Source organism: Sander vitreus, chromosome 8 (genome assembly GCF_031162955.1).
Source record: "Sander vitreus isolate 19-12246 chromosome 8, sanVit1, whole genome shotgun sequence".
Classification (NCBI taxonomy): Eukaryota; Metazoa; Chordata; class Actinopteri; order Perciformes; family Percidae; genus Sander; species Sander vitreus.
This window is the reverse complement of record NC_135862.1, coordinates 35,062,787-35,080,117: the sequence shown is the minus strand read 5'-3', so window position 1 is coordinate 35,080,117 and position 17,331 is coordinate 35,062,787. Positions and strand designations below refer to the sequence as shown.

At 40.1% G+C, this 17,331-nt stretch overlaps 1 protein-coding gene across 1 annotated transcript in view; it reads left to right on the top strand.

Annotated features, from left to right (window-relative positions):
• LOC144522773 (paired box protein Pax-6-like) overlaps nucleotides 1-16,892 on the top strand; it is a 31,597-nt gene extending 14,705 nt beyond the window's left edge. The window contains exons 3-11 of the mRNA XM_078258074.1: nucleotides 1,334-1,464; nucleotides 4,096-4,311; nucleotides 5,641-5,803; nucleotides 10,789-10,941; nucleotides 11,783-11,865; nucleotides 12,114-12,264; nucleotides 13,775-13,884; nucleotides 15,767-15,908; nucleotides 16,807-16,892. Coding sequence (XP_078114200.1) covers nucleotides 1,334-1,464; nucleotides 4,096-4,311; nucleotides 5,641-5,803; nucleotides 10,789-10,941; nucleotides 11,783-11,865; nucleotides 12,114-12,264; nucleotides 13,775-13,884; nucleotides 15,767-15,908; nucleotides 16,807-16,892 — 1,235 coding nt within the window. The remainder of the gene's footprint in view (nucleotides 1-1,333; nucleotides 1,465-4,095; nucleotides 4,312-5,640; nucleotides 5,804-10,788; nucleotides 10,942-11,782; nucleotides 11,866-12,113; nucleotides 12,265-13,774; nucleotides 13,885-15,766; nucleotides 15,909-16,806) is intronic.
• The last annotated feature ends 439 nt before the right edge of the window (nucleotides 16,893-17,331 follow it).

Here is a 17,331-nt window from a genome sequence, read left to right as displayed (position 1 = left end):
GGACGAAATATAGATTCTCAAGAAAATGTGTGTGTGTGTGTGTGTGTGTGTGTGTGTGTGTGTGTGTGTGTGTGTGAGTGAGTGTGTTTTGTATGATTTATTAATGTCCCGTTGAGAGGTTTATAAATCTGCAATATGCTTTTCCCCACAGAGCCATTAACAGACAATAGACAATTGATTCAGTGTAAATCCCTACTTAACCTGCACAGTGTCACAGCACACACTGAGGTCTGCTGCTGGAAAAAAAATTATGAATAAAAAAATAATGTCCAACCTGCAACATGTTGATCAGCAGAGAGAGCTTTTAAGCTCCAGCTCCACACAAAAATCTCCAGAAGTGCCAGTCTGCAGCTTGACCCTTTTCACTTTCAACACTGTTTGTCTGCAGTGCTAAAGGCTACATTTACACTGCTACGTTTTGGTTTGAAAATGAATATCTTTTGCTACGTTTACACCTCTCATTCCCCCCTGCTCTGGTGTTCCCCCCTCTCATTCCCCCTGCTCTGGTGTTTCCCCCTCTCATTCCCCCTACTCTGGTGTTTCCCCCTCTCATTCCCCCTGCTCTGGTGTTTCCCCCTCTCATCCCCGCTCTGATGTCCCCCTCATCCCCCCTGCTCTGGTGTTTCCCCCTCTCATTCCCCCTACTCTGGCGTTTCCCCCTCTCATTCCCCCTCCTCTATACTCCTCCCTTTGTATGTTCCTGATCAGTGTGGCGTTTCAGTTCATTAGACTCCTCTTTTTCTGCTTTGAATTGAACATTTAAACCATACAGCATACCATACACTGTAAAAACAACAACAACATGTAATGTCACGGAATTAGTCCGTTTTATGTAACAGATTTTTCCTGTATTTCTTTTTAAATATAGACTCACGCAGGTAGAAGAACATGAACAACTTGTCACTGTGAATAACCATAACATTTTCCATTTAAAAATAATTAGTTTTTACGTAAAAAGTCATACATTACATTGTAAAAATCATCATGATTTCACAAATTTCATGTTTTATTTAATTAACTGTTAAGTTCAGGTTTTATACTGTAAATACTTAAATTATATAAAATTAGTGAATAGAACATTTGTTTTTACAGGTGTACATATCCTTCAGAAAGCCCCCCAAAAAATATATGTATTTTTACAAGAAAGTTATTTTCCATTACAAAGTATTATTTTGCGCCAGAATATTACTGTTGTTTTGTTTTTTATAGTGTAGCGTACACTATAGCTCCGTAAACCAATTGATAAAAATCATTTTTTGCTGCTCATTTTTTTTTTACTTTCTCTTTGTGTGTGTGTGTGTGTGTGTGTGTGTGTGTGTGTGTGTGTGTGTAGGTCACAGTGGAGTAAACCAGCTGGGAGGTGTGTTTGTGAATGGGAGGCCTTTACCTGATTCTACCAGGCAGAAGATAGTGGAGCTGGCACACAGTGGAGCTCGCCCTTGTGACATATCCAGAATACTACAGGTAATCTCTTCGCGCTAAGAGTTGATACTCTCAGCAGTGCTAACAGTGGTAGTAGACAGGAGCGGTGTGCTGGTTCAAGGCTATGATATTGTACGAAAACGTATGCACAACAATTCTCATGATATCCTATAACATTACAGCAACCAACAGCCGGTCACGTGACAGTTAGTCTATATCCTAGATGTTCCACTTCCGGGATTGTTCCAGTGCCACAGGAAATTCCGCAGAATGCATGTATTTTCCGTTTCCTTCCACTTTCTTTGTGTTGGAATTTTATTATTAATGAGGACTATGGTTAACTGCTCCTCAGATCTCTGCAGGGTAAATCCAGACAGTTTTCTCTTGCACAACTATTTTGCAGCGGCTCTGTGCGGAGATTAGCGCCGCCCATGACAACTGTGATTGGTTTAAAGAAATACCATTAAACCAGAGCATGTTTTCCTCCCATCCCCGAATGCTGTGTGGAATAGCCAGACCCTCCTTCAGCGCGCTTTGGAGGACAGTCTGGCAAAGCGAGACTACGTGACAGTTAACTTTTGCGGTCTTTACAGTTAAATTTAGCCAAGATAAGGTGACTGTAAATCGGGTACAGGGCACTGTGAGGGGCTGGTCGTTTCAGTGGCCGTTGCAGTTGAGTTTGGGGTTAGGGTCAGGGTTAGGTGAGCCTCATGCGGTGTCGACCGTTACATTTAGACACCAAAACAACTAGTTAAGATGTGGAAATATATTGTGGTTTTGGTCCAAACACCAGTACCCTTAAGTCGTACTCCCAGGACACAAACATCTGCTTCCTCAGAGAAAGTGTGTTTTCTCATTAACCTCTTCGAAGACACGAACTCCGCTCCCACACTTTTAAGCCCTGTGTTTTAGGACGCAAACATTCACCCGACCTCTTCCCTAGGCGGATCTTCACAATCTTAAACAGCACCAGCCAATGTGGTGCATACGGTTATTAATATGTGGAAAACATACGAATTACAGTGCATTACTTTCTGTAGCTATATGTGTATGAACGGCTCATGAGAACAGCCTGGCTGGTTGTAGAACCCCATTAATATGGATCACAGGTCACTCAGAAAACACACAGAAATGTTACAGTGGGTTATCGGTGTGGAGTTCAGCAACCCGCTGCACTATGTATGGCACTGTACATCAAAACGACAGCATCAGTTATTTTTGGAAAATGCATATGACCTACTGTATGTTTAACTGGCAGGCTCTGGTGGCCGTATGCAGGGTGCGATTTGTCAGGGGGGATGCATGGGATTTCCTGCTTTCTGGTCTATATATCCCTGCCTCTGCTGAAATAACTTTTCAAAATGTATCCCCCCCTTAAAGTGATCAATGCTTCTTCACCAATGGACCATTATATACCTTAAAATACAAGTATTTTAAACTAAGTAACACGCTTCAATGTGAACAGTCTATAGTGCGATATAAAATCAGAGCAGCAGTTGCTGGTTGTATTTATCCGCTACAGAGCACCAGGACGCCGGCTACCAGCAGCAGTTGTTTAGTCGCCAATAGGTGGTAGTTGAGTTTAGCCAAAGTAAGCATCATGCGGCAATTACAGTTAAGTGTAGGCCCCAAAACGACTCGATAAGTTCAGGAAAAAGATCGTGAATTAATATAAGATAAAACTTTATTGTCTGTTCACACAGAAGATTTTCTTGCATCGTGTGCTCCAACAGTCAACAGGTAACTGTTTTATGTTGACACCACGTTGTGCTATTTCATTTTGAGATTATTTTCTGTTAAATATTGAAGTGCATTTTTTGTTTTGTTTTGTTGTGCATGGTCAAATCCCACCCCCACCCCCCCCCCCCCCCACCCCATGCCTTTTTCACAAATCACATCCTGACCATGTGAATTATGACTACAGTCAATACAAACAAGGAACAGAGGAGGAAGTGGTGTGATGTCGATATAGAGCCAGCATGCCTTGTAGCCAAGGTCGAGGTGGATGATTGGGTCGACAAAGCATCTGACTTTGACATTGGAGGCCACTGCACGTTTCCTGGTTCCAATGATCACCAAAGGGTTCTTTTAGAAGCGCACTCAACTGATTTAACATTACAACCCTATAGCATTGTCGGACTGGCAGTTTGAAAAATAAAACTATCAAAATAAATGCAGCAGAATCAGAGATAGTTTTTTTTATTCTACACATTCCTCTTCCTTAAACCTGGCATCTACCCACAGTGCAACCACACCACCAACAGTTCGTTAGGGGATTTGGGTGTGTTATGCTAGTAGTGGCTAATGTAGCCTAAAGCAGAGATGAGGAGCAGGGTACAGAGGTTTTGTAAGCTCACTTCTTTCCAACTCCACACCCTCAGATTTATTTATTTCAAATTTGTGGTCTTCAGCCCCAACTGATGGCATCTCAAGTGTCACTTGAGGCAGTTTATCAGATTTTGTACAACTTCCTTTGGAAAAACTAAAGGCTCTATGCAAGTTGTTCACATATGCGGTAGTACTCCCCAAACACCTGTAAACATATTTAGATGTGTTAAATTGATGGAGTTGCCCTTTAATCTTTGCCGTGATTGGTCCTTAGATCATCTACCACACATAAGCTTTTTTTTGCCCCATATTAATGTTTGTGATGTGTGCTGTTTTTGTGTCCAGGTGTCTAACGGCTGCGTGAGTAAGATCTTGGGCAGGTATTACGAGACCGGTTCCATCCGTCCTCGAGCCATAGGAGGGAGTAAACCCAGGGTGGCCACTCCAGAGGTGGTTGGAAAGATTGCTCAGTACAAGAGAGAGTGTCCATCCATTTTCGCCTGGGAGATCAGAGACCGACTGCTGGCAGAGGGAGTCTGCACCAACGACAATATACCCAGTGTAAGACACTTCTGTTCTTCAGCCAAGTCATGTCAGCTAGAGATATGTGCAAGGCAAGCTAGCCAGAAGTCTAGACTACTCTTTAAAACCTTGTACATACAGTAATGGCTGATGTATTTGTTACTGTACACTGTTACAGCAGGTTTACAGGTGGGCTTGGTGTTAGGAGTTTGTGTGATTGGCCAGTGGCCGAAGAAGTATTCAGATCTTTTACTTAAGTAAAAGTACTAATACCACACTGTAAAAAAACCTCTGTTACCAGTAAAAGTCCTGCATTGAAAATGTTACTTAAGTAACAGTCTGTAAGTATCTTAAGGAAAATGTAGTTAAAGTATTAAAAGTAAAGAACAATCCTCCATTGTAGAAAGAGTAAAGGATCCAACCAGTTGTGTGTTTAATGGTCTGATCATCTCAGCTGGACTTGTAGTCCGTTATATTGTTGGCTAGTTTCATTTATAATAAAACTTCAGATTTTATAAACTACATGTGTTTTGTGTGCAGAAATCTTAATGTGTAAAGTAACTAGTAACTAAAGCTGTAACAGATGAATGTAGTGGAGTAAAAAGTACAATATTTCTCTCTGAAATGTAGCGCAGTAGAAGTAGAAAGTGGCATGAAAAGAAAAGACTCAAGTAAAGTACAAGTAACTCAACATTTGTACTTAAGTATAGTACTGGAGTAAAGGTACTTAGTTACATTCCAACACTGGAGAGGGCAGATGTGGCACAACTGGAGTAGGCCGATACATTTAAAAAAAAGCTTATTTAAATTGCATATCAATAGCAAAAAAGTCAATACCAAACTGCTTTGCACTAAATTCAGAACCAAGCAGTTAAGAAAATAAAGCGATACATAAAAGATAAACAGAGTATCTGGCATATTGAAATTGTTCTGATAATATGCCTTATATACAATGTATAAGCAACACAATAAATAGGGCTGTGTATAAAATCACCCCTAAAGCTTACAAGGCCTACACATGATGCACGGTAAAACCGCTCTGTGCGGGCCATTCCATTGGGTTCCTACGGGGAGAGCGGTGCCACCTAGCTAGGCGGAACGCTACCCTTGACATGAAAAGCATGCTACTGTAATACATTGAATTACATTGGTTATTATAACAATGTGGCTTCTACAGATCTGACAGACCTCATTAAATCTCTCTAGTGTTTCTTTAAATGGACATGATGAGGAAGGGTGTGGGTTAGTAATTCTTTGGTTTTAATTTTTTATTTGTTTGGTTCCTCAGTTTCTGTCCACCAATTCCTTACATATCCAACAAAATATTTGCTATTATGTAATTTTGTACCTTGTTGTGTTTCTCACCAGGTTTCATCAATAAATCGAGTGCTCAGGAACCTGGCCAACGATAAGCAGCCAATGGGCACAGTAGGAGCTGAAGGCATGTTTGACAAACTCAAGATGCTCAATGGACAAACCACCTGGGGAGGACGCTCAGGGTGGTATGCTGGGACGACACTCCCTGCCACTGGTAAGACATTCACTCCACTACTGCTACTTTACTACTACTACGATAGTCTATATCGACGACGTTTCATTTCCTGGATTGTTCAGGTGCCGCCCTCATTTTCGGCCGGATGTCCGTCACCTTCCTCTGTCTTTGTGTTGGCTAACCTCCGGTGAATTTCTGAGGACTATGGTTAACTGCTCCTCAGATCTCTGCAGGGTAAATCCAGACAGCTAGCTAGACTATCTGTCCAATCTGAGTTTTCTCTCACACTACTCTTTTGCAGCGGCTCTGTTCGGAGTTTAGCGCCGCCCATGACGATTGTGATTGGGATAAAGAAATGCCATTAAACCAGAGCACGTTTTCCTCCCATCCCAGAAATCTATGTGGAGTAGCCAGACCCTCCTTCAGCGCGCTTTGGAGGAGGGTCTAGCAATGCGAGACTACGTGACAGTTTAGCAGAGATATGCCGACTGTGAGTCGGGTACAGGGCACCGTGAGGTGCTGGTCATTTCAGTGGCCGTTGCAGTTGAGTTTGGGGTTAGGGTTAGGTGAGTGTCATGCGGCGACGACCGTTACGTTTAGACACCAAAACAACTAGTTAAGATTAGGAAATATATAGTGGTTTGGGTCAAAACATTGGTCCCTTTAAGTAGTACTCCCGGGACATGAACATCCTTTCCTCAGAGAAGGTCTTCTCCTGTCTGTTTTCTCCTTAACCTCTTCCGAGACACGAACTCCGCTCCCCCACTTTTAAGCCCTGTGTTTTAGGATGCAAACATTCACCTGACCTCTTCCCTAGGCGGATCTTCACAATCTTAAACAATGCCAGCCATTTTTTTCATGCAGCTTGTTAAATATTAAAATGTTCTGGGTTCTTCACTCCGTGACAGTAAACTGAATATCTTTGAGTTGTGGACAAAACGAGACATTTGAGGACGTCATCTTGGGATTTGAAAAAAAACATTTTCTGACAATTTATAGATCACACAACCGATCAATTATTAAATAAGAAAATAATCCACAGATTAATCAACGATTTTCCCATTGTGCCATGCATTTAATTAGTTTAAAAAAAAAAATGGAGCAGCCACAGTAATTGCCCGCTTGCGAAATTGACTCAAAATTCACATTATACGGGACAGAGGACACATTGTATAGAGTTGACAGGAGCAGCTTCCTTTTCCTTTCCTTCAGTGTGTGTGTGGCTGAGGGCCCCATTTGCTGTATGGAATAGGCTCATATGCTGCCGCTCCTCCTCCAGCACCCTGGGATTACAACAGGGAAACAAAGTCATGCTACACTGCCACGGCTGCTGCCTCCCCAGCAGTCTGTTTGTGCATCTGTGCATGTGTGCGTGTGCGCGTGTGTGTGTGTGTGTGTGTGTGTGTGTGTGTGTGCGTCTGCATGCGTGCGTGCATGCGTGCATGTTTGTGTGTGTGTGTGTGTGTGTGTGTGTGTGTGTGTGTGTGTGTGTGTGTGTGTTTGCGTGCGTGGGAGAGGGAGAAGGGGCGTCTGCTCTCATTTGCGTCTCTTTCTGCCTGACTGACTGTGACACTGAGCAATGGCTTCATTCTGTTTTGCAGTCTCTGTCTGCTGGGGATAATGAATAATTAGGCTAGCACCACAAATAACACGCAGTTCCACGGGGGAGCTGGAGTCAAGCTCCCGTCTGCTTGGGGATCACATGTTGGAGATCTCCACTCTGAAGTGCCCTGTACCTTCACTCATCTTTTCCCTCACACGTGTGGTTTCACTTCATGGATTTTCATGAATGTTACACATTGTGTTTTAGGGCTGGGACAATGTGCTGTTGTCCCGATTCAATTCTTTCACGATACATGGGTGATTGGATTTGTATTTTCATTTATTGTGATTCTAGAAGTATTGCGATTCGATAGTATTGAGAATTGGGATTTTCTTTTCCCTCTTTAACAAAAACAAAAGTAGAATAATGCACTTCTAGAGACGATATATATTATGAGACATTTCAAAAGAATTATTGTTTTCTAAGAATAATGACATCACATGTCAGTCTGACATGTATTTACTTTGTAAAAAAGAACATAACATGGATTTTCATCATTTTCTGCTTTCGCTCTGTTTAGTTGGAAATGGATATGATGTAGTCGCCGTCGGCAATACCGTATAAACATAAAATATTTAGGTGACTCATTGGTAAAAAAGAAAAATAGAAAATATTGATTCTAGGGAAAATTAACGATTTTAAAAATTGTCACAAAAACAATCATGATGCATTTGATTTTACATTATTCCCCCCCCATCCCTATTGTGTTGTCTACTCTGATCAAAGCCTGGGTTATAGTGACGTACTACAGCTATTGATTTAGTTTTTATTGCTGATATAGTAAGCAGCTCTTACAGAGCCAGTGTTTCACTCGGCATGGAATAGCTTATCTTAATATTGCACTTGTATGATTATTATATATTACACACATCTATATAATTTAACATTTATTAAATCAGTCAAGCTTTAGCTTCTTTTTATGTAGGTGTAATACAGATTAGCAAAAAAATGCTAATGTTATTCGATCAAAGATATTGTGCTAAAAGTAACAAAGAAATAACTTCAAAATAAAATGCATAAAAAGATAATAAGGTTGTGTAAATTCTGAATACATACAGTAGTTAAAATAATAAAACTAAAACTTAAAAGGACCAATCAGTCATTTTTGAACACGTCAAGTGAGGGGCCTGTAAGACCTTTAACCTGTAGAAAATAGGCATTTGTCTCTAAACTGATCAATTTGACTAAATCTGGCCAGGGTGATATCCCACAGACCCAACTCAGAGCTAATGAGATCATGCTAACGATCCAGGTAACATGCATGTGTTTGAACAGCCGGTTCTCATGAACCATTCGTTCAAAAAGCTACGAAAAGCTAAGCACTGTAATTTGTAGGCATTCCATGTTTTTTTGCTGTATTCCCAAGAATATAGAAAAGGGAGGAGGTCGGGGGGGATGGGTGGAAGTTAACATACAGGACATTCAAGCCAGAGAGCGGAGTTTGCTTCCCGAGGAAAACTAAAGTCTTTCACCCTGGAAATACATGTTCCTTAGGATTGTTTTAATCCAAACCACAATCTTTTTCCTAATCTTAACTAATCGTTTTGCTGCCTAATCTTAACTTTTATCACTGCAAAATACTCATATTTTGTGTACTTAATTTAATCGTAATGTCGGCCAAAATGACCCGCAGCTGGCGGTGCTCTGTACCATGGCTCAAAGTTCCTGGGTCAGGAAGCTCTGTAGCGGCTTAAACAACTAGCAACTGTAGCGAGCTGGCGTCACGTGACCACCTGGCGTCAAGTGACCAGCTGGCGGTCCCCTAATTTTGTAGGATATCAAATGTTTTAGTTGAGAATACATTTTCGTATGATATCATACAGACCCGTTCATGAGAATGCGTTGGTTTGAATCACAGACCAAATATTTAGGCAGCCTCAATATTCACAGCTACAGAGCAGCATGCATATAAATATAGTCCTGTATCTTTAAAGAAGCAATTATGATGAGATTAGATTATGCAGTTAAATGCCCCAATGTTTTATCAAAAGCCCCAAATCTTTTAGGCTGACTTTGTTGTATTTCAGTTGCTGGACCCGATCTGTGTGTTAATGGTAAAGTGAATATATTGGTGTCATATGAAATTAGACAACCTAAGGAATCTAGTGGTACAACCTTGTCACGCTAGTCATCTATGTCTTTCTGCTTTTAATCCTAAAAGTAAAATCACAGTTTTCTGCTCATTTAGTTTTAATTTAGTTCTAATATTTTTTATATCAGTGTGGCAGGTAATGAGAGCATTTAAAATTATAGGACCATGCTTCTGCAAAATAGTCTCAGAAAGGAACTTGTTTTGGTGGAACATGTGTACGTTCAAAAGTAGTTTTAATCATGCAACAGAAAACTCAGATTGGACAGATAGTCTAGCTAGCTGTCTGGATTTACCCTGCAGAGATCTGAGGAGCAGTTAACCATAGTCCTCATAAATCCACCAGAGGTTAGAACGCCAACACAGAGAAAGAGGAAGGTAACGGACATCTGGCCGAAAATGGGGGACAATTTCTGGCGGCACCTGATCAATCCTGGAAATTAAACATTGTTGATATAGACTAGGCACTCAATGAAACGACTGTTGCTGCTTTTCTTCTTCGGACAGTCTCAGTTCTCTAGCAGAAATGTTGGTATTAACGCAAAGATAGAGAAAGGTGATGGACATCCGGCCAAAAAGAAGGACGTCCGGTGGAATCTGAATAGTCCCGGAAAATGAAATGTCGTCGATAGACTAGGTGAAACAAATTATATAATTGTGTATCATCTGCATAGAGTGATATTAGACATAATGATGACTTTTGCCCAGAGATATATATCTGTGACACAAAATCACCTGAACTGACAAAAAAAATGTTGGAGGGATGGGTGCAGAATATGAGAGAGGGAGAGTGGGTTAGGCGAAGACTCATGGGAAATGCAGGTAGTGAAACAGTTCATGTGCAGTCCTGCTCCAGAAATTCTGCTAGGTAGCTTCAATTAATTAAGCTTTTTCAGTGCTATGGTTGGTCCAATAGCTAGACTGGAATCTTTCTAATGGTAGTATTCAGTTGATGTGGCTGGTCAAAATACTTCTACTCGAAATACCTTACTTAAGCACAGTTTTAAAGGTAATGGTATTTTCGTAAGCATTTCCATGTTTTTTTTTACTTTTTTTGATTAAAATTAGAATAAATAGATAAATAAATAGATTTGTCACGTATAAAACATGAAATATGACGCACTATTGTAAATGAAATACCTTATAATAATTATTTTGGATATTTTATTTTTCTAAAAATACTTATTTTATAAAATTCAGCTTTCATCTTGATTATCTGTCTTTTACTTGTAATATATTGTAATGTAGTTGATTGATCTTCACTATAAGATGTAAAAACCTATTTGAGCCCAACCCCAACTTCTTCCTTCTTTCCTTCCTTTCCTTGTGCAGAGTGTCCACAGGCCGAGGGAGGGGAGAACGCCATATCAGTTAGTTCCAACGGTGAAGACTCAGATGAGACTCAGATGAGGCTTCAGCTGAAGAGAAAACTGCAGAGAAACAGAACGTCTTTCACACAGGACCAGATAGAAGCACTGGAGAAAGGTAACTGATAAAATATGAGGTCAAATGGTTTGGTCATCAGTGGTGGAAGAATTAATCAGATCTTTTACTTAAGTACAAGTGCAAATAAAACACTGTAAAATACTCTGTTACAAGTAAAATCCCTTTATTGTAAATGTTACTTAATTAAAAGTATGTAACTATCACCAGGAAAATGGAAATAAAAGTACTCAATGCAGAAAAATCCTCCCATTTTAGAAACTGGAAACAATCCAAACAATTGTGTGTTTAATGGTCTAATCATTTTAGCTGGACTTGTAGGCCGTTATATCGTTGGGTAGCTTAATTTATAATAAAATGTTATGTGCTTTGTGTGCAAAAATCTTAATGTGTAAAGTAACTAGTAACTAAAGCTGTCAGATGAATGTAGTGGAGTAAAAAGTACAATATTTCTCTCTGAAATGTAGCGGGGTAGAAGTAGAAAGTGGCATGAAAAGACAAGACTCAAGTAAAGTACCTCAAGTTTGTACTTAAGTACAGTACTGGAGTAAATGTACTTAGTTACATTCCACCACTGGTGAAGATGACCATGTGTGGAAAAGAAATTTTCTACCCATTATAATTACTGAGGTTTCTGTCTGCTGTTTTTATCATAATACAAGTTGTGCAGTTGTCCAGACAGAAAGTTCATAAGAATACTGAATGTGAGTGATTCAGTGAAATATCTGTTGAACGTTGTAGCACAGCCCTTCACAACATCACAGAGGATGTTGGAAAGTATTGCTTCACTATTATTCCGTTACTTTAAATTGTCTGTCTGTCCTGATGTAAATCAATTGGAACTGATGTTACTATGTAATGACACAATGTGTCTTTGTTTCAGAGTTTGAAAGGACTCACTATCCAGATGTGTTTGCCCGAGAACGCCTGGCCAATAAAATAGATCTTCCAGAGGCAAGAATACAGGTAGGCTTTATTATATAAATATGTGTGTGTGTGTGTGTGTGTGTGTGTGTGTGTGTGTGTGTGTGTGTGTGTGTGTGTGTGTGTACGTGTGTGCGTTCCTGCGTGTGTGCATGCGTGTGTGCATGCGTGTATGGATCTCATTAAATAACATTAATGAGTACAGTTTACATATGGACATGTTAGTGTTGTTTTAAGATATAATTGAAACCCTAATATTATAACAACCTATTTTTTTCTGGATTTTACAGGTTTGGTTTTCCAACAGACGAGCAAAGTGGAGAAGAGAGGAGAAGCTGAGAAATCAACGTCGTCAGGTGTCCAACTCCTCCAACCACATTCCCATCAGCAGCAGCTTCAACACCAGTGTTTACCAGCCTATACCACAACCTACTACACCAGGTACTGTCGACGAGGTGTACTACAAGTACATACTACACATTTGATTGTCACTTTTTATGAGCATAATAACTCATGAATATAGTTTTTTTGTTAGTCCACTAAAACATTATTTTTTAGTATGTGTCAACAGGCCTTTTTCACTGAAACTTGTGTCAGCTGGTTAAAAAACATTTGTACTCGGAAGTCAGACAACATCGCAGTACCCAAGCTCAAAATTCAACATGGATCACATGCCCCATACATCCATAGTTATAAAAGCTGTAGTAACGTACAGTTATTAGCACTTCTGTGTTATTTGTGTCTCACTAAATCAGTCGTACATACAGTCCTGTCCAACATCTATATGTGGACATGTTGTTATGCTGTTTGTATGCACAAAATACAATGTAATCCATTATTATCAACTGGTATTGCTAACAATGGCTAACCTGGCTAGAGCCAACCCCACAATGACAAATCTGACTTGTAAATGGAACGCATTCATCTCAGGTGTGACATCATTCCCAGCTCCAGCTTCGGAGTTCCGTGGTAAATGGAACGCACTATTAGCTTAGCACAGCACCATTTAAATCACATGACACTGGCTAAGCCATCCCTCCCCAGCTTCGCCATCTTGTCCAAATCTTAACAAGATTACAAACAAACAAAATACCAAGATTGTAATGGCCAGTGGTCAATGGGTGACGTCACTGATGCTACGTTGATTCTTTCTGGGTCAGATTCATAATCTTATTTACTCATTCTCTGATCAGAAGTATTTTTTTAGGAATGTATTTTATTTAGACAACGTTCTCGTACGGCAATTTAGACAACATTATTTAACATTTGAGAACTTATTTTTTCAATAAAAAAAGGGTTTTGTAAAAAAATGTGATTATATTATATTTCTCAAGGATATGTTTTTCTTAAAAAGTGTAACTGATTGATACGCTACTTGATACCGGTGGCGGACTTATTCGACCGTGCAAACACAGCCTCCCTCTTTTATTTCTTCAACCACCTTTTTATAAAGGTTGGCGTTGCGATGTTTGTGGATATCAAAAAACCTGTTCCAAGTCTTTCATAACGTTAAAAAGTAGCTGTGTTTCTCCTTTTGTTTTGGGCATACATCTCTACTGCAGCCCTGCAAACTGTTGGCTGGTTGGTTTGTGTACAGCAACCATAGCAACGCACAGAGCTGACCATAAGCGGTAAAATGGCGTAAACTGTCACAAACTGCTGCAAAAACCCCAATTGAGACGCATATTCCGACTGCGCTGTATACATGTCCAAAGATGTGGACAGAATGTCTTAATCGGAATATCCAAACAGAATAAGCTGTTTACATGACCTCTATCAAATTATGAATATTGTCATATTCGGAATAATAGTGGAATAGTAGTGTACATGTAAATGTACCCAATGACTTGCATCCATCAATGTGATATAGGTAATGTACCAGCTTGTATGTTAAGTTATATGCCTGGGATACTTTACAAATCTCTTTGTTCTCTCTTCCTTATCTCTCTAGTGTCCTTCTCATCAGGATCCATGTTGGGAAGGTCAGATCCAGTTCTGTCCAATAGCTACAGCCTACCAGCCATGCCCAGCTTCAGTATGGCTGCCAGCCTGCCTATGCAAGTAAGATTATCTGCTAAGACGGCATAGTCCACAACTAATCAAGCTCTGGAACACCTCAAATTAGATATATAGCATCTTCAGGTGTGTCAGTATCTGGCTTCAGCTTGGGCTGGCTGATATGCATGTGAACAGATGATGTGTTGACTACAGTTGCTTAGAATATCTTTGTGGGAATGTTTAACATGGCTGAACAATCATTAACCTCCAACTCAGAGTCAGCCAGTCCGGACACAGAGGCTCAGGCAAAATAAAAGAAAGAATGTCCAGCGAAGGATTTGATCCTGGCTTAACCTTTGTAATGTGACGTCATGTGGGAATGCATTGCATTTAACAAATTTAAACACAAGCCAGGTATAATACTTTCAGAAGTTGCACAGGACATCTACTGATTAAACACATTCTCATGAAGGTGTTCGTATGAAAATGTATGCACAACAATTTGTATGATATCATACCAAATTGAAAAACGGTTGTGGCTATGTTTAGCTGGTTGTTACAGTTAAGTTTACCAGAAAAAAGGTGACTGTGCAGCCGGACAGTTAAGTTTAGCCGTAAAGGGTTGACCGTAATGCGGCAACAACAGTTAAGTTTAGGCACCAAAACAACTAGTTAAGATTAGAAAAAAGTTTGTGATTTCAGTTAAAACACCAGTCCCCTTTAGTAGTACTCCTGGGACACGAACACCTGTTTCCTGGGTGAAAGTCTTGTGTTTCCCCTTCTTCTGGGATACGAACTCTGCTCCATTGAAAGCCCTGTGTTTTAGGACCCACCCATCCACCCCGACCTACATGGATCTTTGTGGTCTTATACAGGGCAGTCAATGTGGTGCTGACAGTAATACACACCTGGAATACATACAAATTACAAATCATTACTTTTCGTAGAACAGCCTGACTCAGAAATCGATTGTGGCCAACTTTCCAGAGTTGTAAAGTCCTTCCTCATAGTGTTATGGTGTCTGATAAGCTTTGAAACATATTCATTTACAATGTATCGCAAACAAGACTCCCTGAATCGTATTTCATCTTCTCACCTGTACCTGTAGCCACTGTTCCACACTAAAGCCACACCATGCATGTTTTAAATGCTGGGCTATTTTTGGCCTGAGCACCCACTTTATGGATCTAGACATCTACATGTAATCTCCTGTACGTAAGTGTTATGAGACACGTGAAGACATATTAGACTTTGGAGAGTGATGTTGGAAGATATTGAACATATAGAGGCAGATTAAAACTCAAAAGGCATAGTGGTTGTCACCTGATTAAATTGTTAAAAATACCTAATATGGCTTGTTTCCCTGTGGGGGGAAAAACCTATTAATTAGGGGTTAATTAATAAATAAAATTGATCACAACTTTAAAGAAAATACTTTGACAGTTACGAGACTTTAACAACACTGCAAATCTTGCAGGACACCAACCCAATGGTGAAAATGGGTGTTAAATCTTTAGTGCGTACATTTTTTTAATTATTAATTAACATCCGTTACATTCAAGCCATTGCCAAATGAGTTGCTACAAAGCTATTTATGACTATCAGCTCCACACAACTCTCTCTGTATTTCTCAGTATGACTATGTTCAGAAGATTGTGTCATCCGTCGACTTTCGCGCGCAGAAAATCAAGCGAAGATAATGACCTCTTCTGAAGAGTCCATCATGGTTTTTTTAATCCTCCCTGTCCTCCTTGGCTACTGGTAACTGCTTGGAGGAGGGTAGGAGGGGGTGGGGGTGGTGCGCGATCACGGAAGGCTTGTATCATGTGGATGCGCCAACAGTTTTGTTGTCATTACTTAGAATTCCTCATGGGGGAGACAGAAAATTCACACTATAGCTTTAAAGTCTGCTGTTTTAATGGGTAATATTCATTTATGTTTCCAGGTATCCAGTCAGAGCTCTTACTCCTGCATGCTGCCCACCAGCACCAGTGTAAATGGGAGAAGTTATGAGACATATACTCCTCCACACATGCAGCCACACATCAACAGCCAGTCAATGACGTCCTCTGCAACGTCGTCAACGGGTAGGAAGTTACTAACTGGCTACTGTTTGACTCTCTCCATGTCCTCCCCTCTGCCTGTGCTGCAGGATGCATGTTGACACCTAGTCAAATGAGACAGGGCAGAAATGAATACGGATGATCAAGGATGTATGCTTTAAAAACATCTTGGGTCTAAGTATATTTACTGAGTGTAAGAATGATGTTCCTTTAAAGAATAGTTGAAATCAAACGTATTCATCATAGGGCTAATTAAGTCGAAATTTGGACGAAACATTGAGAACATTAAAGGTTAATAAGTTAAACTCTAAACAGCTGTTATTTCTGAACTGTCACTTCGAGTGATTCAGTTTTTAAGCCAGCAGCAAACCTTCAGTGACTGGATCATCAAATGCAAATGATTAAACAAAATGAAGAATTAGAGGCCAACCCACTTGAGCTGTACAACAACAATGAATTTCACAGTAAAAGATGTACAAATATTGTACATTTTGCATGTTTTTATACACGTTTCCCCAATATTTGTTCGTCATGTTTGATATTTTTTTGGAAATTTTGGAATCTACACTAGTTTTTGGATTTGCTTATCTGTACAATATTAGTTTGGAGAGATGGAAGGTCCAGCAGAGCTTGTTAGATTAAAATAATTTAAAAAAGTGAGATTATCTGTTGATTGTTGGTTTGATTGCAACCAATATTCAGTCCTCAGTTACCTATACAGGCTGCTTTTAGCTCTTTCCATACATCTGCACAGTTTATTTCAAATGCCTTGTGTGGACTGGAAAGACTTCTGTTAAGTATGGAAAGACTTTCATTCACACATTTGCATCGGTGCTGCTTCTAAAATTGGCTTAACACACTGATAAACTTTGTTGTGCCACAGCTGTCAACTCTATTGACCTGTTTGTTCTCCTATTACCAGGTCTGATTTCCCCTGGTGTCTCAGTTCCAGTCCAAGTTCCAGGAAATGAAGCAGACATGTCACAGTACTGGCCACGCCTGCACTGATTCACTTCCCACAGCAATTATTCTTGGCTGCAGTGATCACCAGCAGTGACTGCTGCAACAGGAAAATATGGGACATCAAAGCATGACCTATCGCTACTTTACAGCTTGAACGTGAAAAAAAAAAAAAAAACTGTCATTGACTGAAACAGACTGCACCGCAGCAAATGAATATGAATATGAGGGAATTACTCTCATTAATGATGAGAAAACGTTCAAACCAAATTCTGGAGACAAGCAGGACAGAAGTTTGACTACTCTTTTAAAACTCTCGCTTTAATATCACTACAAACCAGTACAGGTTCAGCTACAACTGGATCAAAGGTCTTGGGGATCTCTGTCTCAACATTACGTCCAGCTGCCATTGAAAGTCTGGTTGGCAATGACACTTAAGCACAAGCCCAGAAAGAAAAGCTCTAGCCTGAGCTGCACTCAGGAAGGT